The sequence below is a fragment of the Scyliorhinus torazame genome, chromosome 12, assembly GCF_047496885.1.
Source record: "Scyliorhinus torazame isolate Kashiwa2021f chromosome 12, sScyTor2.1, whole genome shotgun sequence".
Lineage (NCBI taxonomy): Eukaryota > Metazoa > Chordata > Chondrichthyes > Carcharhiniformes > Scyliorhinidae > Scyliorhinus > Scyliorhinus torazame.
In genome coordinates this window covers 351,554-371,411 of record NC_092718.1, presented here as the reverse complement: position 1 = coordinate 371,411, position 19,858 = coordinate 351,554, and the positions used below count along the sequence as shown (strand labels likewise).

The 19,858-nt window shown below is 49.5% G+C and overlaps 1 protein-coding gene across 1 annotated transcript in view; it reads left to right on the top strand.

Annotated features, from left to right (window-relative positions):
* The window catches only part of LOC140387330 (aminopeptidase N-like), a 272,573-nt gene that overhangs the window by 234,102 nt on the left and 18,613 nt on the right, over window positions 1-19,858 (top strand). Inside the window, exons 15-17 of the mRNA XM_072470259.1 lie at window positions 8,884-8,975; window positions 14,089-14,199; window positions 18,245-18,412. Of these exons, the coding sequence (XP_072326360.1) occupies window positions 8,884-8,975; window positions 14,089-14,199; window positions 18,245-18,412 (371 nt within the window). The remainder of the gene's footprint in view (window positions 1-8,883; window positions 8,976-14,088; window positions 14,200-18,244; window positions 18,413-19,858) is intronic.

Here is a 19,858-nt window from a genome sequence, read left to right as displayed (position 1 = left end):
ACAGATAATCCCACTCCACTCTGTCAAATGCTTTCTCGGCGTCCATCGCCACCACTATCTCCGCCTCCCCCTCTGGTGGGGGCATCATCATTACCCCTAGCAACCTCCGTATGTTCGTGTTCAGCTGTCTCCCCTGAACGAACCCAGTTTGATCCTCGTGGACCACCCCAGGGACACAGTCCTCTATCCTCGTCGCCATCACCTTGGCCAAGAGCTTAGCATCTACATTTAAAAGGGAAATGGGCCTGTAGGACCCACACTGCAGCGGGTCTTTTTCCTTCTTCAAAAGGAGCGATATCGTTGCCTCCGACATAGTCGGGGGCAGTTGCCTCCGACATAGTCGGGGGCAGCTGCCCCCTTTCCCTAGCCTCATTAAAGGTTCTCGTCAGAAGCGGGGCCAGTAAGTCCATATACTTCCTATAAAATTCCACCGGGAATCCGTCCGGTCCCGGGGCCTTCCCCGCCTGCATGCTCCCAATCCCTTTTACCACCTCCTCCATCTCAATCTGTGCTCCCAGTCCCGCCCTCTCCTGCTCCTCCACCTTAGGGAATTCCAGCTGATCCAAGAAACACATCATTCCCTCCTTCCCTTCCGGGGGCTGAGCCTTATATAACCTCTCATAAAATGCCTTGAACACCCCGTTCACTCTCTCCGCTCCCCGTTCCATCTCTCCCTCCTCATCTCTCACCCCACCTATCTCCCTCGCTGCTCCCCTCTTCCTCAATTGGTGGGCCAGTAGCCGACTCGCCTTCTCTCCATACTCATACTGTACCCCCTGTGCCCTCCTCCACAGTGCCTCTGCCTTACCCGTGGTCAGCAGGTCAAACTCCACATGTAGCCTTTGTCTTTCCCTGTACAGTCCCTCCTCCGGTGCCTCCGCATATTGCCTGTCCACCCTCAAAAGTTCTTTCAACAATCGCTCCCTTTCTTTACCCTCTTGCTTCCCTTTATGTGCCCTTATGGATATCAGTTCCCCTCTGACCACCGCCTTCAACGCCTCCCAGACCACTCCCACCTGAACCTCTCCATTGTCATTAAGCTCCAAGTACCTTTCGATGCACCCCCTCACCCTTAAACATACCCACTCATCCACCAACAAGCCCATATCCATTCTCCAGAGTGGGTGCTGTTCTTTTTCCTCTCCTACCTCCAGGTCTACCCAATGTGGAGCGTGGTCTGAAATAGCTATGGCCGTATATTCCGTCCCTGTCACCTTCGGAATCAGTGCCCTTCCCAAGACAAAAAAGTCTATCCGTGAATATACTTTGTGGACATGGGAGAAAAATGAGAACTCCTTACTCCTAGGCCTACTAAATCTCCAGGGGCCTACCCCTCCCATCTGCTCCATAAAGTCCTTGAGCACCCTGGCCGCTGCCGGCCTCCTCCCGGTTCTGGACCTCGATCGGTCCAGCCCTGGATCAAGCACCGTATTGAAATCTCCCCCCATTACCAACTTTCCCGCCTCCAGGTCCGGGATACGTCCCAACATACGCCTCATAAAATTTGCATCATCCCAGTTCGGGGCGTATACGTTCACCAGAACCACCGCCTCCCCTTGCAATCTGCCACTCACCATCACATATCTACCCCCACTATCCGCCACTATGGTCTTTGCCTCAAACAGTACCCGTTTCCCCACTAAAACAGCCACCCCCCTGTTCTTCGCATCCAAACCCGAATGAAACACCTGCCCCACCCATCCTTTACGTAGTCTGACCTGGTCTATCAGTTTCAGATGCGTCTCCTGCAACATAACCACATCTGCCTTTAATTTCTTTAGGTGTGCGAGTACCCGTGCCCTTTTAATCGGCCCGTTCAGCCCTCTCACGTTCCACGTGATCAACCGGGTTGGGGGGCTCTTTACCCCCCCCCCCCTTAATCCCCTTTTTTAACCCAGCTCCTCACCCGGTTCCCACGTACCCGTATATCCCCCCGACGGCGCCCTCCCGCCTCGACCACCCCATCCCATAACAGCTCCCCCTTCTCCTTAGCAGCAGCAACCCAGTTAACCCCCCCTCCCCCCCCTCCCCTCCGCTAGATCCCTTCCTAGCGGAGTTGCACCCCCCATGTTGCTCCCAGAAGTCAGCGAACTCTGGCTGACCTCGGCTTCCCCCCTTGTCCTCGGCCCCCACTGTGCGAGGCCCCCTCCTTCCTGCGTCCCTGTTCCCGCCATAATTACCATAGCGCGGGAACAAAGCCCGCGTTTCCCACTCGGCCCCGCCCCTAATGACCGGCACCCACAGTTCCTCATACTCCCCCCCCCCCCCCCCCCATCATGGGGAAGAGAGAAAAGTTACAGGATCGCAAGATTAACAAACTGAAAAATCATCCCCCCCCCTTTTTCCTCGCCCCACATAATCACCCCACCACTTTGTCCCAAAAGTTCTTTCTCTCGCCAGACTATTCCAGCTTCTCGTCCACAATGAATGTCCACGCCTCTTCTGCCGTCTCAAAGTAGTGGTGCTTCCCTTGGTGTGTGACCCACAATCTCGCCGGTTGTAACATTCCAAACTGGATCTTCTTTTTGTGAAGCACCGCCTTAGCCCGATTGAAACTTGCCCTCCTTCTCGCCACCTCCGCACTCCAATCCTGGTATACGCGGATCACCGCGTTCTCCCACCTGCAGCTCCGAGTTTTCTTCGCCCATCTGAGGACCGTCTCTCTGTCATTATAGCGGAGAAACCTCACCACTATGGCTCGAGGTATTTCTCCTGCCCTTGGTCTTCGCGCCAGAACTCGATAAGCTCCCTCCACCTCCAAAGGGCCCGTCGGGGCCTCCGATCCCATTAGCGAGTGAAGCATCGTGCTCACATATGTCCCGACGTCCGCCCCTTCTACGCCTTCGGGAAGACCCAGAACCCTTAAATTCTTCCTCCTCGAATTATTCTCCAGTACTTCCAGCCTTTCCACACACCTTTTGTGCTGCGCCTCGTGCGTCTCTGTCTTCACCACCAGGCCCCGTATTTCATCTTCGTTTTCAGCAGCCTTTGCCTTCACGACCCGAAGCTCCTGCTCTTGAGTCTTCTGCTCCTCCTTTAGCCCTTCAATCGCCTGTAATATCGGGGCCAACAACTCCTTCTTCAATTCCTTTTCCAGCTCTTCCACACAGCACCGCAGGAACTCTTGTTGGTCTGGGCCCCATAACAAACGGCCACCTTCCGACGCCATCTTGCTTTGAGCTTCCCTTCCTTGCCACTGCTCCAGAGGATCCTCAGCAATCCGGCTGCTATCCTCTCCTTTATCCATGCGTGTCTGGGGGGGTTCCCTTCTAGTTTACCGCACAGTGTTTTTGGCTGTTTAAATTGCCGTTGGGGCTCCTTTTAAGAGCCCAAAAGTCCGTTCCACCGGGAGCTGCCGAAACGTGCGACTTAGCTGGTCATCGCCGCACCCGGAAGTCGTGAGAAGTCTAATAAACAATCTCAGAGTAAAAGAACCCTTGGGAATCAGTGACCATACCATGTTAGAATTTAACATTCAGTTTGAGAGTGAGAAATTTAGGTCAGAAGCAACTGTGTTAAACTTCAATAAGGGTAATTACAAAGGAATGAGGGCAGAGTTGGTTGAGTGAACTGGGAATGGTACGGCATGGTAGCACAGTGGTTAGCACTGTTGTTTCACAGCGGCAGGGTCCCAGGTTCAATTCCGGGCTTGGGTCGCTGTCTGTGCGGAGTCTGCACGTTCTCTCAGTGTCTGCATGGGTTTCCTCCAGGTGCTCCCACAACTCCATAAGACCGTAAGACACAGGAGCCGAATTAGGCCACTCGGCCCATCGAGTCTGCTCTGCCATTCAGTCACGGCTGATATGGTTTTCATCACCATTCTCCTGCCTTCTCCCCATAACTCTTTGAATGGGTCCAGAGGAGGTTTACAAGAATGATCCCTGGAATGAAGTCTTGTCGTATGAGGAACGGTTGAGGACTCTGGGTCTTTACTCGTTGGAGTTTAGAAGGATGAGGGGGGATCTTATTGAAACTTGCAGGATACTGCGAGGCCTGGATAGAGCGGACGTGGAGAGGATATTTCCACTTGTCGGAAAAACTAGAAGCAGAGGACACAATCTCAGACTAAAGGGACGATCCTTTAAAACAGAGATAAGGAGGAATTTCTTCAGCCAGAGGAGGGTGAATCTGTGGAACTCTTTGCCGCAGAAGGCTGTGGAGGCCAAATCACTGAGTGTCTTTAAGACAGAGATAGATAGGTTCCTGATTAATAAGGGGATCAGGGGTTATGGGGAGAAGGCAGGAAGAGTAGACAGGGAAGAGATGATGAACGCAAAGGGACTGGTGGTCTGAGGTGCATTTGTTTTAATGCGAGAAGTGTAGCAGGTAAGGCAGATGAACTTAGGGCTTTGATTAGTACCTGGGAAAATGATGTTATTGGTATTACGGAGACTTGGTTGTGTAAGGGCAAGACTGGCAACTAAATATCCCAGGGTATAGATGTTTCAGGAGGGATAGAGAGGGAGGTAAAAGGGGTGGAGGAGTTGCATTACTGGTAAGAGATGATGTCACAGCTGTAATTAAGGAGGGCACGATGGAAGATTCGAGCACTGAGGCAATATGGGTAGAGCTAAGAAATAGGAAGGGTGCAGTAACATTGTTGGGACTTTACTACAGGCCTCCCAAAAGCGAGCGTGAAGTAGAGGTACAAATATGTAGACAGATTATAGAAAAATGTAGGAGCAATAGGGTGGTCGTGATGGGAGATTTTAACTTCCCCAACATTGAATGGGACTCATGTAGTGTTGGAGGCGTAGATGGAGCAGATTTTGTAAGCAGAATCCAGGAGAGGTTTTTAGAGCAGTATGTAAATAGTCCAACTCGGGAAGGGGCCATACTGGACCTGGTATTGGGGAATGATCCCGGCCAGGTGGTTAAAGTTTCAGTCGGTGATTACTTTGGGAATAGCGATCACAATTCCGTAAGTTTTAGAATACTCATGGACAAAGGCGAGAGTGGTCCTAAAGGAAGAGTGCTAAATTGGGGAAAGGCCAAGTATAACAAAATTCAGCAGGAGCTAGGGAATGTGGATTGGGAGCTGCTCTTTAAGGGTAAATCCACATTTGAAATGTGGGAGTCTTTTAAGGGAAGGTTGATTAGAGTGCAGGACAGACATGTCCCTGTTAAAATGAGGGATAGAAATGGCAAGATTAGGGAACCATGGATTACGGGTGGAATTGTGAGACTAGCTAAGATGAAAAAGGAAGCATGCATAAGATCTAGGCGACTTAAAACTGATGAAGCTTTGGAGGAATATCGGGAAAGTAGGACAAATCTCAAACGCGCAATAAAGAGGGCTAAAAGGGGTCATGAAATATGTTTGGCGAACAGGGTTAAGGAAAATCCCAAAGCCTTTTATTCATATATAAGGAGCAAGAGGGTAACTAGAGAAAGGATTCACTCAATGACAAAAGAGGGAATTTATGTGTGGAGTCAGAGGAAATGGGTGATATTCTTAATGAGTACTTTGCATCGGTATTCACCAAGGAAAGGGACATGACGGATGTTGAGGCTAAGGATGGATGTTTAAATACTCTAGGTCAAGTCGGCATAAGGAACGGGGAAGTTTTGGGTATTCTAAAAGGCATTAAGGTGGACAAGTCCCCAGGTCCGGATGCGATCTATCCCAGGTTACTGAGGGAAGTGAGGGACGAAATAGCTGGGGCCTTAACAGATATCTTTGCAGCATCTTTGAGCATGGGTGAGGTCCCGGAGGACTGGAGAATTGCTAATGTTGTCCCTTTGTTTAAGAAGGGTAGCAGGGATAATCCAGGGAATTATAGACCTGTGAGCTTGACATCAGTGGTAGGCAAACTGTTGGAGAAGATACTAAGGGATAGGATCTATTCACATTTGGAAGAAAATAATAGACTTATCAGTGATAGGCAGCATGGTTTTGTGCAGGAAGGTCATGTCTTACAAACCTAATAGAATTCTTTGAGGAAGTGACGACGTTAATTGATGAGGGAAGGGCTGTAGATGTCATATCCATGGACTTCAGTAAGGCGTTTGATAAAGTTTCCCATGGCAGATTGATGGAAAAAGTGAAGTCGTATGGGGTTCAGGGTGTACTAGCTAGATGGATAAAGAACTGGCTGGGCAACAGGAGACAGAGAGTAGTGGTGGAAGGGAGTGTCTCAAAATGGAGAAAGGTGACTAGTGGTGTTCCACAGTGATCCGTGCTCGGGCCACTGTTGTTTGTGATATACATAAATGATCTGGACGAAGGTATCGGTGGTCTGATTAGCAAGTTTGCAGATGATACTAAGATTGGTGGAGTTGCAGATAGCGAGGGGGACTGTCAGAGAATACAGCAAAATATAGATAGATTGGAGTGTTGGGCAGATGGAGTTCAATCCAGGCAAATGCGAGGTGATGCATTTTGGAAGATCAAATTCAAGAGCGGACTATACGGTCAATGGAAGAGTCCTGGGGAAAATTGATGTACAGAGAGATCTGGGAGTTCAGGTCCATTGTATCCTGAAGGTGGCAACGCAGATCGATAGAGTGGTCAAGAAGGCATACAGCATACTTGCCTTCATCAGACGGGATATTGAGTACAAGAGTCGGCAGGTCATGTTACAGTTGTATAGGACTTTGGTTCGGCCACATTTGGAATACTGCGTGCAGTTCTGGTCACCACATTACTAGAAGGATGTGGATGCTTTAGAGCGGGTGCAGAGGAGGTTCACCAGGATGTTGCCTGGTATGGAGAGTGCTAGCTATGAAGAAAGGTTGAGTAGATTAGGATTGTTTTTGTTGGAAAGACGGAGGTTGAGGGGGGACCTGATTGAGGTCTACAAAATTATGAGAGGTATGGACAGGGTGGATAGCAACAAGCTTTTTCCAAGAGTGGGGGTGTCAATTACAAGGGGTCACGATTTCAAGGTGAGAGGGGGAAAGTTTAAGGGAGATGTGCGTGGAAAGTTTTTTACGCAGAGGGTGGTGGGTGCCTGGAACGCTTTGCCAGCGGAGGTGGTAGAGGCGGGCACAATAGCATCATTCAAGATGCATCTAGACAGATATATGAACGGGCGGGGAACAGAGGGAAGTAGATCCTTGGAAAATAGAAGACAGGTTTAGATAAAGGATCTGGATCGGCGCAGGCTGGGAGGGCCGAAGGGCCTGTTCCTGTGCTGCAATTTTCTTTGTTCTTTGTTCTTTGACATTGGAGGCAGTCCAGAGAAGGTTCACGAGGTTGATCTCGGGTATGGAGGGATTTCCTTCTGCGGAGAGGTTGAGTAGAAGAATCATCGAAACATCGAATCCCTACAGTGCAGGAGGAGACCATTCAGCCCATCGAGTCTACACCGACCCTCTGAAACAGCACCCTACCTAGGCTCACTCCCCCACCCTAGCCCCTTAACCCCACCTAACCTTTTGGACACTAAGGGGCAATTCAGCATGGCCAATCCACCTACCCTGTACATCTTTCGGGACTTGTTGGAGGAAACTGGAGTATACGGAGGAAACCCACGGGGAGGACGTGCAGACTCCGCACAGACAGTGACCCGAGGCCGTAATTAAGCCAGACCTCTGGCGCTGTGAAGCAACAGTGCTAAGCACTGTATTTGTATAATATTGTTTTTTTGTTGGGCCTGTACTCATTGAAGTTTAGAAGAATGAAAGGTGACCTTATTGAGTCGTATCGGATTCTCAGGGGGCTTGACAGAGGAGATACTGAGAGTCCTTGTGGGAGAGTCCAGACCAGAGGGCACAATCGCAGAGTATGGGGTCACCCATTTAATACAGAGTTGAGGAGGAATTTCTTCTGTCAGAGGGGAGTGAATCTGGGGAATTCTTTACCGCAGAGAACGTTCGAGGTTGGGCCGGTAAGTATGTTCAATGCTGAGAATTTTAATCAGTCAGGGAATGAAGGATCAAATGAATAAGGCGGGAAAGTGGAGTTGAAGATTATCATATGAGCTGATCTCAGTCAATGGTGGAACAGAACTAATGGTCCGAGTGGCCTTTTCTGCTCCTATGTCATATGGTGAAAATCTTGCACCTTCCTCACCTTTAACATTTAACAACTAACCCATCCTAGCTTGTTGTCTGGCAGAGTTTAGAGCAGGTCACATGACCCGTCTGATTCTTTCCATTAAATTAAGATTTCAACAACATAAACATTTATAAACTTCATTTTGTAAAACGTGGGCTTCAGTTTTTCTGGGTCATGGTATCTGGAACATGGGTTCATGGGAGAGGGAGTGGTTTTGTTTTTGGAATGTGTGTGGAGTCACATGGGGCAGCGCGGTAGAACAGTGGTTAGCACTGCTGCCTCACAGCTCCAGGGTCCCAGGTTCGATTCCGGCTTGGGTCACTGTCTGTGCGGAGTCTGCACGTTCTCCCCGTGTCTGCGTGGGTTTCCTCCGGGTGCTCCGGTTTCCTCCCACAGTCCAAAGATGTGCGGGTTAGGTGGATTGGCCACGATAAATTGCCCTTAGTGACCAGGGATGTGCGGGTTAGGTTCCGGATTACAGGGTTTGGGTGTGGTCGATGGGGGAGTGGACCTGTGTTGGGAGCTCTTTCGGCGGGTCGGTTCAGACTCGATGGGCTGAATGGTCTCCTTCTGCCCTGTAGGGATTCGATGATTTTATGAAAGTAACCAGCGCATCCATCATATAACAATTATTAAAGATAAATACACAGAAACAGGACGACAATAGTCTAGGATAATTAAGTGTATGAAACATTAAACACACTGGGATGGACAACAATTGCTGATCCAGGCAGCGACGCCCACAAACCATCAGAGAACTTTTAAAAATCCGTTGTTTCATTTATGTGACACATTTCATTGTTGTAATTGTGGAAGAAGCTGCCATTTGTCACGTTGATGTAGATTTTCTGACGCACACTTTGTCATTGTGTGCCTGACAGGATTACATGATACAACAGGTGACGCCATTATACTGTCACTTCAAAAACGTGACTAACGATTGGATGAATACTTCTACTGGCCTCATGGAGCAGTGAGTATTCATTTTCAGTAATTACCAAATAGCCAAGGCCTGCAGAACGGCTCAGAATTCATTAATCTTGGTGCTGATAAACATCTTCTAACAAACAATTCAGGCAGTTAAACGTCCTGGGATGTGGGCATCTCTGGCAGGGTCAACAATCCAGTGGTTCGCTCGGCCATTCTAAAGGGCCAACCACATTGCTGTGGGTCTGGAGTGACATGTAGGCCAGACCGGGTAAGGACGGCAGATTTCCTTCACTAAAGGACATTAGTGAACCAGATGGGTTTTTATGACAATCGACAATAGTTTTCTGGTCATTGAGGACCAGTACTGAGGGCGTGGACAGCATGGTGCAGACCATAGGAATTTTCACAGTAACATAATGGCAATAAGCCTACTTGTGACACTAATAAAGATTATTATTATTAATGGGGAGTCGCCAAGACTGACAGCACCAGATGACTCACAAGTTCCATCTCATGGAGTCACCAATGGGTACTCTCAGGGAACGGGAGGCGCTGGAGCCCATCCCGGGACCTACCACAAAGGAGACACAGGGGGCGGAATTCTCTGTTTCTGCGGCTAAATGCCGACGCTGGCGTGGGACCCGTGGTGTTTCCCGACTGGCAAAGCGGCGTGAACCCCTCACCGATTCCGGTATTGGTGAAGGGCTAACACCGGTGCCGTGTGAAACGCCCGCCGCTCACGCTGCGTGCCGTACAATATGGCGCTGGCCGTGCGCGTAACCTAACCCGCAAACTGCGCCCTAACCCCTGGCCACCCCCCCACCAGTCCCCCCAGTCCTAGTAGACACCCCCCCCACCCCCCATGGCCAGCGGCACAGATCCCGGCTGAGTGTGGCGGTGCTGGACACAGTCCGCAACCGGCATGCCGACTCAGATCACGCGTGTCCCGTGCCGTCAGGAACTCGCCCTATTGGGGGCGGAGCATCACGGGTGGGTGTGCCAACGGCGCTGAACCGGCACGTGTCACGATGGAGGGGCGGAGCTTGGTGGACCGTCGTCAAACTGGCGCCGACCCCGGTTTCGGCGTCGGAATCCACTCTCCGCCCAATCGCCAAACTTAATTTCGCCGTCGGGTTATGCAGAATCCCACCCAGGAAGTCTCCAGACCTTCTGAATCCCCTCCTCCTGACACCAGCACAAGAGCAACGTTTGGATTCTATTAAAACCAGTGGTGCAGGACGTTTTCTTTGAAGCAGGCCATTCGGCCCATCGTGTCGGCACCGACCCTCCGAAGGAGCACCCAACCTCAGGGTAAACCCCCACCCAACCTAACTATTCGGACACCAAGGGGCAAATCACACGGCGAATCCACCTCACCTGCACCTGACTGTGGGAGGAAACCGGAGCTCCCGGAGGAACGCAGTACAGGGAAAAAGGTGCAGACTCCGCACACAGTCACCCGAGGCTGGAATTGAACCCGGGTCCCTGGAGCTGTGAGGCAGCAGTGCTAACCACTGTGCTACCGTGCCGTCCCATCAAACCTGAAATATTTACTTTCCTGCAAACAGAAACATTGATAATATTAACAGACAACAACATTATTATCAGGATAACAACTGAGTTGGACGGCACGGTGGCGCAGTGGTTAGCACTGCTGCCTCACGGCACTGAGGACCCCGGTTCGAATCCCGGCCCTGGGACACTGTCCATGTGCAGTTTGCACATTCCCCCCATATCTGCGTGGGTCTCACCCCCACAACCCCAAAATGTGCAGGGTAGGTGGATTGACCACGCTAAATTGCCCCTTAATTGGAAAAATATAATTGGGTACTCTAAATTTATTTTAAAAATGGATAACAACTGACAAACGAGGCAGTCATAAGGATAAAGACCACTCCACTGGCAGAAGAAGAAAGTGGACATCTCGGATAAAGCAGGAACTGAAACTGAGAGATCTCTCCTGGACCTTCCAAAGATTCTAACGATTGGAGTTTAGGCGGATGAATATGCTCCATTGAACCTGAGCTGCCCGACCTGCAGATCGAGAATCCCGAAACATGGCAATCAGTTCTCAAACTTGGCCAGGAACTTTTCCATCATCTCACCAGAGACAGGAGACTCAGCAGGATTCCTCACTGGCTCCCCCAGTCCTGGTCCGCACCTCTCAGGATGGATGATAGGCCCTGAAACAGGAACTGAACCGTGGGGAGGCCGGCCCACACTGAGAGCACTGCTCTCTCTGCTGCACCTCCACATGAACCTCCTCATGCACCGCCACTGCCTTCATAAGAACAAAGGAGCGTACAGCACAAGATCAGGCCCTTCAGCCCTCCAAACCTGTGCTGATCATGATGCCCTAACTAAAAAATACCTCCTGCCCTTACTCGGTCCGTATCCCTCTATTTCTTCCCGATTCATGCATCCATCCAGGTGCCTCTTAAATGTTGCTAATGTGTTAATAAAGACACGTTGCAATTCCTGAAACTGGGTTTTGGCATCTGTCATTGCAGAGTCAAGCCAGACCGATGAACTTCTTCACCAGCAGTGATAATCAGTCAGTGAAAACAATGCCGTCCCCATGCAAACGTACCGGCGTCACAAAGGCAGGGCTGCACCCTAACTGGTTCCAGCTGCCAGAAATCAGCGAGGCTTAAAGCCTTTTAACTCGACCCAATAAAGCTGAAACACTGACCAACAATTCTTGGTACGTTACACTAACCACGCAGAGCAAGAAAAAAATAAAATAAAAATGTGCACCGAGATAAAAATAAAGATTGAAAGATTAGCCGAGCCGGAGCTCCCGCACTCATTTCACGGATCAAAGGATATGGGGGAAAGCGGATTCTGCTATTGAGCTGGATGATCAGCTATGATCATAATGAATAGCAGAGTGGGCTCGAAGGGCCGAATGGCCTCCTCCTGCTCCTATTTTCTGCACTGTAAATTCTATGATTCTATGCAGATTGCTGCTCAATGTCAAAACTCTGAGCAAACTGCCAAACCTATATCAAATTGCAAAACTACAGACAGATGTGGCTCCTCCCATTAATTACATCATCTTTATCCCACTCAGATCCCATGACCTACTTACCTAAGTCTAAACACAATGCCTCAAATTATCTACTGTAGAGGGTGCCATCTCCGCTACTCCACTACTGGGCCGATATCTGGGGTTTGAATATCTGTGTGTGTCTCTCTCCAGCTGGCACTGAAACTTCAGAGGCCAGGGGGTGTCGCACTGGGACACTTCCACTGAAGAGAGCACTGATTCAAGCCTGCCGTTTATTCCTAACCGGCAGCCTGAGGCTTATATCACACAGATCTCCAGACCCCTACCAATACCCAGGTGATTCTCTCTCTTGCCGGTGGTGCAACACCCATCCGGTTCCTACTCCGCTAGAGTAGCTTTCCCAAGAGAGAGGATAGGACACTGCTGTTTATTTCCTAACCAGCAGTCTGTCCTGAGTGAATCGCTCAAGATGACCCTCGATTCTTGAACCCGGAATTAAGGTGAGGAGTATTTTAACAATGACTTGGTCAGAGATCGCTGGTGAAAGATTGAAGAATTTAAACGACTCCAATTATCATCAAATCAAGGTTTATTGCAAAACCCAGGTCAAAATCATCAACAGAAGAAACACAATAAAATCTTATGCTCTAATACAAACTAAGTCTATTCAAAGGTAATATAGCGGACACAACGAAAATTCTTATGATTACACAGTTTTTAGCAATATCACAAGGCACAAAACAAGTTCCCTTCCCCAAAGCCTCAACCACTATTAAAGTCAAGGGAGTTTCGCAAGCTGCTGCAGGGTACTTACGGTCACAGGCTGCAGAGGTCAAGTCAGGGGTGCAGAGGTCGAGCCAAGAACGAAGAGACCCCCAATCGAAAACACAGCCCCTTTTATATTGTTTTACCTGGCTTTGTCCTGTGATCGGCCAGCCCCTTTTGCATTGAAAAAGGTAAGATTTAAAGTTCCCGCTGGTCCCGCCCCCTTTGAGCCGGTCAGACCTGTCGAGATGGGAGTACCTCCCCTAGGTCCGCCTCCAGTCTGTTTTTTGAGATAACGAGGTTGAGCTCCCTTGAAGATTTTCAAAGACTTCCATCTGCTCCGGAGATAGCTGCTATGTTGATGGGGTGTTGATTGGATTCTGCTCTGGTGGAGGCCAGGTCATTTACATCTGCATGGGGCTATGACCATCCCATTGTCCTGCTTGCAGGCAGGCCCCCTGTGTATTCCCGTGCCCCTTGGTCTGTGTTTTGATCTTATCTCGTTGTCTGGCTCCTTCTTCCTTGTAGCTCCTAGGGGGGGGTTTGTAAATACTTATGTTCCCTACTCAGCTCAGCGGACCAGGCCTGCTGGGAAAACTGGTTCCGTTCTCTTGGCTGAAAAGTCAGTTTACAGTCTCTGAGTTTTTATTCTTGGGCAGTTCCAAAAAGGCCGAATTGCCCGAAAACCTTACACTACTCCAAGGATTCTCCAGCAATCATAACAAATTTCCACGAGGCACCTCTTTGTAAACAAGTACATGGTTGGAAGAATAATGATCTCACTTTTACAACATCTTAATTGCACCTTTTGCAGACACACCATCTGCCTGTATGTTAAACCAGGATTTTAAAAGTTCCTACATTCATCGCACATGGTAGGTGTAAGGGTAAAAGGTGGTGGGTGGGGTGCATGGGTTAGCACTAAGTTTATGCAGGGGCTATAAAGGTGCCTGTGGGGCATGGGGAGAGGTGCACTGATTGGGAGCTGAGGGTTGCTTTTTGAGTTACTCATTTTTTCATATCTTTAACAAAGTGCCTGAACACCAAGGACCCTTTGTCCAGTCCACGCTGTGCCTGGCAGTCTCAAACCCTTCTGAGCTTCCTGATTTTGATTGCCCCTCCCACTCTGCACCAAAAATCCAGCGCTGCAGCGCTTATTCCTAGGTTGGGATATGGAGCTGGGAATTGTCCCGATATCGGGGTCCTAAACCATGATCAGACATTCAGGACTTACTTCATCCCTAAGATGTGGGGATCATAATATCTACATACTTCTGAATTGTATATTATGGATGCTGTAAAAGATGAGCCATTTCTTTTGTTTTTTCTGTGTCAATCAATCCCAATTCAGATTGAGTTGCTATTCTGTGCTGTTTTGCAGGTATAATGAGATCAATTCAGTGAGCGTCTCCTGTGGTTATGGTCTGCAAGATTGTCAGAAAAAGGCACAGGGCATGTACGAGAAGTGGATGAAGGAGCCTGCGGTTAATCCGTGAGTGTTTCACATTGAAATGGGAAAAGTTGGAGACGTAATGATTGTAATGTGGAAATTTACACAACAGGCCTAAATCTCCTGGTATGTGGAATGTTGGAGATGTACGTTGAGACCGGCAGATGTTCTGACACGGCACTGAATTTCCTGGGAAGGTTTCACTTCCAATATGCCGATTCCTGCTGCTTCAAAGCCTCTGAGCTCAGTGTCACAGACTTGGGTCAGATATGTGGGATTTACCTGGATAATTCCTCCGGAAATGTCATGCTGCTTAATTCCTGGTCTGACCTGTAACTGAACTGAGCATCACAACTGGGAGGTTTGCTAGAGCTCTACGGAAGGGTTTAAACTAGTTTGGCAGGGGGATGGGAACCAGAGCTATGGATCAGAGGATAGGGTCGCTGTTGAACAGGCAGAAACAGTATGCAGCAAGTCTGTGAGGAAGGATTGACAGTTGATAGGGCAAAGTTGCACTCAGTGGAATGGGTTAAAGTGTGTCTGTTTCAATGCAAGGAATGTCAGGAATAAGGGAGATGAACTTAGAGCATGGATCAGTACTTGGAACTACGATGTTGTGGCCATTACGGAGACATGGATTTCACAGGGGCAGGAATGGTTGTTGGATGTTCCGGGGTTTAGATGTTTTCAGAAGAATAGGGAGGCTAGTAAAAGAGGAGGGGGAGTGGCACTGTTAATTCGGGAGTGCACCACAGCTGCAGAAAAGGAGGTAGTTGAGGAGAGTTTGTCGACTGAGTCAGTATGGGTGGAAGTCAGAAACAAGAAAGGAGCAGTCACTCTATTGGGAGTTTCCTATAGACCCCCCAATAGCAGCAGAGAGATAGGGGAACAGATTGGGTGGCAGAACTTGCAAAAGTGCAGAAGTAACAGAGTTGTTGTCATGGGTGACTTCAAATTCCCTCATATTGACTGGAACCTCCTTCGTGCAAATGGTTTGAATGGAGCAGATTTTGTCAGGTGTGTACAGGAAGGATTCCTGACTCAATATGTAGATAGGCCGACTAGGGGGGAGGCCATATTGGACTTGGTGCTCGGCAACGAACCAGGCCAGGTGTCAGATGTCTCGGTGGGAGAGCATTTCGGTGACAGTGACCACAACTTCTTGACCTTTACCATAGTCATGGAGAGGGATAGGAACACACAGTATGGGAAGGTATTTAATTGGGGGAGGGGAAATTATACTGCTATTAGACAGGAGCTGAGGAGCATAAAGTGGGAATAATTGTTCTTGGGGAAATGCACAACAGTAATGTGGGGATTGTTTGAGGAGCACTTGCTGCGAGTGCTGGATAGTTTGTCCCACTGAGACAAGGAAGGAATGGTGAGGTGAAGGAGCCTTGGATGACAAGAGACATGGAGCTTCTAGTCAAGAGGAAGAAGGAAGCTTACATAAGGTTGAGGAAGCAAGGACCTGACTCGGCTCTAGAGGGTTACGAGGTAGCCAGAAAGGAACACAAAATGGACTGAGGAGAGCTAGGTGGATTGGCCATGCTAAATTGCCCTTAGTGTCCAAAATTGCCCTTAGTGTTGGGTGGGGTTCCTGGGTTATGGGGATAGGGTGGAGGTGTGGGCTTGGGTAGGGTGCTCTTTCAAAGAGCCAGTGCAGACTTGATGGGCCAAATGGCCTCCTTCTGCACTGTAAATTCTATCTATTCTATTCTATAGAAGGGGGCATGAAAAAGCCCTGGTGGGAAGGGTTAGAGAAAATCCCAAGGCGTTCTACACTTATGTGAGAAATAGGAGCATGATCAGAATGAGAGTAGGGCCGATCAGGGACAGTGGAGGGAACTTGTGCCGAGAGTCTGAGGAGATGGGGGAGGCCCTAAATGAATATTTTGCTTCAGTATTCACTAGAGAGAGGGACCTTGTTGTCCATGAGAACAGTGTGAACCAGGTTAATAGACTCAAACAGGTTGATATTAAGAAGGAGGATGTGCTGGAAATTTTGAAAAGCATCAGGATAGATAAGTCCCCTGGGCCTGATGGGATATACCCAAGGTTACTACGGGAAGCGGGGGAGGAGATTGCTGCACCGTTAGCGATGATTTTTGCGTCCTCACTCTCCACTGGAGTACTACCGGATGATTGTAGGGAGGTGAATATTGTTCCCCTATTCAAGAAAGGGAATAGGGAAATCTCTGGGAATTACAGACCCATCAGTCTTACGTCTGTGGTGAGCAAAATATTGGAATGGATTCTGAGAGATAGGATTTATGATTATTTAGAAAAACATAGTTTGATTCAAGATAGTCAGCATGGCTTTGTGAGGGGCAGGTCATGCCTCACAAGCCTCATTGAATTCTTGGAGGATGTGACGAGACACATTGATGAAGGTTGGGCAGTGGATGTGGTGTATATGGATTTCAGTAAGGCATTTGATAAGGTTCCCCATGGTAGGTTCATTCAGAAATTTAGGGGGCCTGGGATACAAGGAAATTTGGCTGTCTGGATACAGAATTGGCTGGCTGAAAGAAGACAGCGAGTGGTAGTGGATGGAAAGTATTCTGCCTGGAGGTCGGTGACCAGTGGTGTCCCGCAAGGATCTGTTCTGGGACCTCTGCTCTTTGTGGTTTTTATAAATGACTTGGATGAGGAAGTGGAAGGGTGGGTTAGTAAGTTTGCCGATGACACGAAGGGTGGGGGAGTTGTAGATAGTGTTGAGGGTTGTTGCAGGTTACAACAGGACATTGACAGGATGCAGACAGGATGCAGAGCTGGGCTGAGAAGTGGCAGATGGAGTTCAACCTTGATAAATGTGAAGTGATTCATTTTGGAAGGTCGAATTTGAATGTTGAATACAGGGTTAAAGGCAGGATTCTTGGAAGTGTGGAGGAACAGAGAGATCTTGGGGTCCACGTACATAGATCCCTCAAAGTTGCCACCCAGGTTGAAAGGGTTGTTAAGAAGGCGTATGGTGTGTTAGCTTTCATTAACAGGGGGATTGAGTTTAAGAGCCGCGAGGTTTTGCTGCAGCTTTATAAAACCCTGGTTAGACCACACTTGGAATATTGTGTCCAGTTCTGGTCGCCTCATTATAGGAAGGATGTGGATGCTTTGGAGAGGGTACAGAGGAGATTTACCAGGATGCTGCCTGGACTGGAGGGCATGTCTTATGAAGAAAGGTTGAGGGAGCTAGGACTTTCCTCACTGGAGCGAAGAAGGAAGAGAGGTGACTTGATAGAGGTGTACAAGGTGATGAGAGCCATGGATAGAGTGGATAGCCAGAGACCTCACTCCACCCACACTATCCCTCACCCCCTCCCACCATCACACTCACCCCCCTCACACCATCCCCCCCACCCTGTTCCTCACCCCCACCCCGTCCCTTCCAACCTCCCCACCATCATACTCACTCCCCCACACCTTCCCCCCCACCATCCCGTCCCTCCCACCCCCCACCCTGTCCCTCCCACCCCCACCCCGTCCCCCCATCCCGTCCCTCCTCACCCCCCACCCCGTCCCTCACTCCCCCCACACTATCCCTCACCCACTCCCACCCCCCCACCATCACACTCACCCCCCTCACACCATCCCCCCCACCCTGTTCCTCACCCCCCACCCCATCCCTTCCAACCTCCCAACCATCACACTCACCCCCCCCACACCGTCCCCTCCCACCCCCCATCCCATCCCTCCCACCCCCCACCATCCCTTTCACCACACCCCTATCAACCCGCTCCAACCCTTAACAGTAGAATTATAGACAGTTTACAGCACAGAAAGAGGTCACCCAGCCCAATCCCATTTCCTAGCGTTTGGTCGGGCCCTGCAGGTAACGGACGGTATTTTGAGGTGAATATCCCGATGCCGACTCCTCCTGAATGAGGTGAGGTTTCTGCCCTTTCAGGCAGTGAGCCCCAGACCCCGCAAGGTTCGAGCAGCAGAAACCGTTCTGAGCAACTCCAACACTGATCCGGAGATCCAGCAATTGTAATCTCGAAAACAAATTAGAATGATACCTGATATCTTATGAATATTATTTTATTCCTACTCTTTGCTAATTCTGTGATTTTATTCTAATAAATAGAATTCCAGTGAATCTGAAGACATCAGTTTATTGCAGTGCAATAGCCTCAGGGGGCACGAAGGAGTGGGACTTTGCATGGAGAATGTTGCAGGATGCTAAAATAGCCACAGAGGCGGACAAGCTGCGTGCAGCCTTGGCGTGTACCAGGGAGCCCTGGCTACTGAATCGGTAAGACCAGAATAGCAGCTGAGAGAATTGAAAACCTCTCACTAACTCTGACAGGGACATCACCAGGTTCGAGAGGGGAAGAAACCTAAAGCAAGATTGATAGTGGACGTCACTCAAAGTTTCAAAGACATGTGGTGAAATTTGTAAATGCATTGGGCTGAAGTCTTCGCCGGCGGGATGCTCCGTTATGCCGGCAGCCCGGGGGTTCCTGAAGGTGGGGGGCTGCCCCGCAATGGGAAACCCCACTGACCAGCCGGTAAAACGGAGCATCCCGCCGGCGTGCTGAACCAGAGGTGGGACGGAGAATCCAGCCCATTGTATAAACCTTTTGTCTGTTTACTTTGAGAAGAGAGAAGGTAAATCAAGAAGGAGTGATTGGCGATGTGGGTTTAACAAGCCTGCAGCTTCCTGGAGGAGGAGGGGAGAGTCCTGAGCGAGGGTTTGTGATTTGGGGAAACGAGGTGTTATGTTTCACACCAGGAGGAAAGGTCATGGCACATTGCCCGTGCTACAGGTTGTATATTTTCAGTAGATTAATTCTGTTTCTCTCTTCACAGATGCTGCCATACCTGCTGAGTTTTCTGTTTTTATTTCAAATTTCCATCATCCACAGTATTTTACTGTTATTTGTATATTTTGTGTTTAGTTAGCAACATGGTGATTCTCCGACCACGCCGCGCTCTCGCCCGAGCGAAACGAAGCACGTGCAGCATCTGTGCCGTGGCCTCACGGGCTTGGTACCACGTGGAGGAGGAGGACACCCACTCCTGGTGTTTGTCAAGGTCACCGCAGCCCTGAACCTTTACGCATCTTTCCAGGGCTCAAGCGGGGACCTGTGTGGCATCTCGCAACCCACAGCCCACAGGGGCACCTGACAGGTCTCGGATGCCCTGTTTACCCGGCGGAAAACTATGACATGGACCAAACCCAGCAAGATGCCCAGCGGCAGCTTTCTCCAGCATCGCTGAGATGCCCAAGTCCAGGGGGTAATAGATGCTACGTTGCCCTGCACTCCCAGGCCATCTGGGAGTGCCCTATGTTAACAGGAAAGGGGTTCCAGTCCTTGAATATCCAGTTCCTGTGCGGCCACCACATGAATGCACAAAATATCCTCTCCACGCCCACTCTATCCAGGCCTCGCAGTATCCTGTAAGTTTCAATAAGATCCCCCCCTCATCCTTCTAAACTCCAAGTACTCAACCGTTCCTCATACGACAAGCTCTTCATTCCAGAGATCATTCTTGTGAACCTCCTCTCGGCCCTTTTCAAGGCCAGCACATCCTTCCTTAGATACCTCTCGACATGAATGCTAACATTGCATTTGCCTTCCTAACTGCCGACTGACCCTGCACGTTAACCTTAAGAGAATCGTGAACAAGGACTCCCAAGTCCTTTGTGCTTCTGATTTCCTAAGCATCTCCCCATTTAGAAAATAGTCTATGCCTA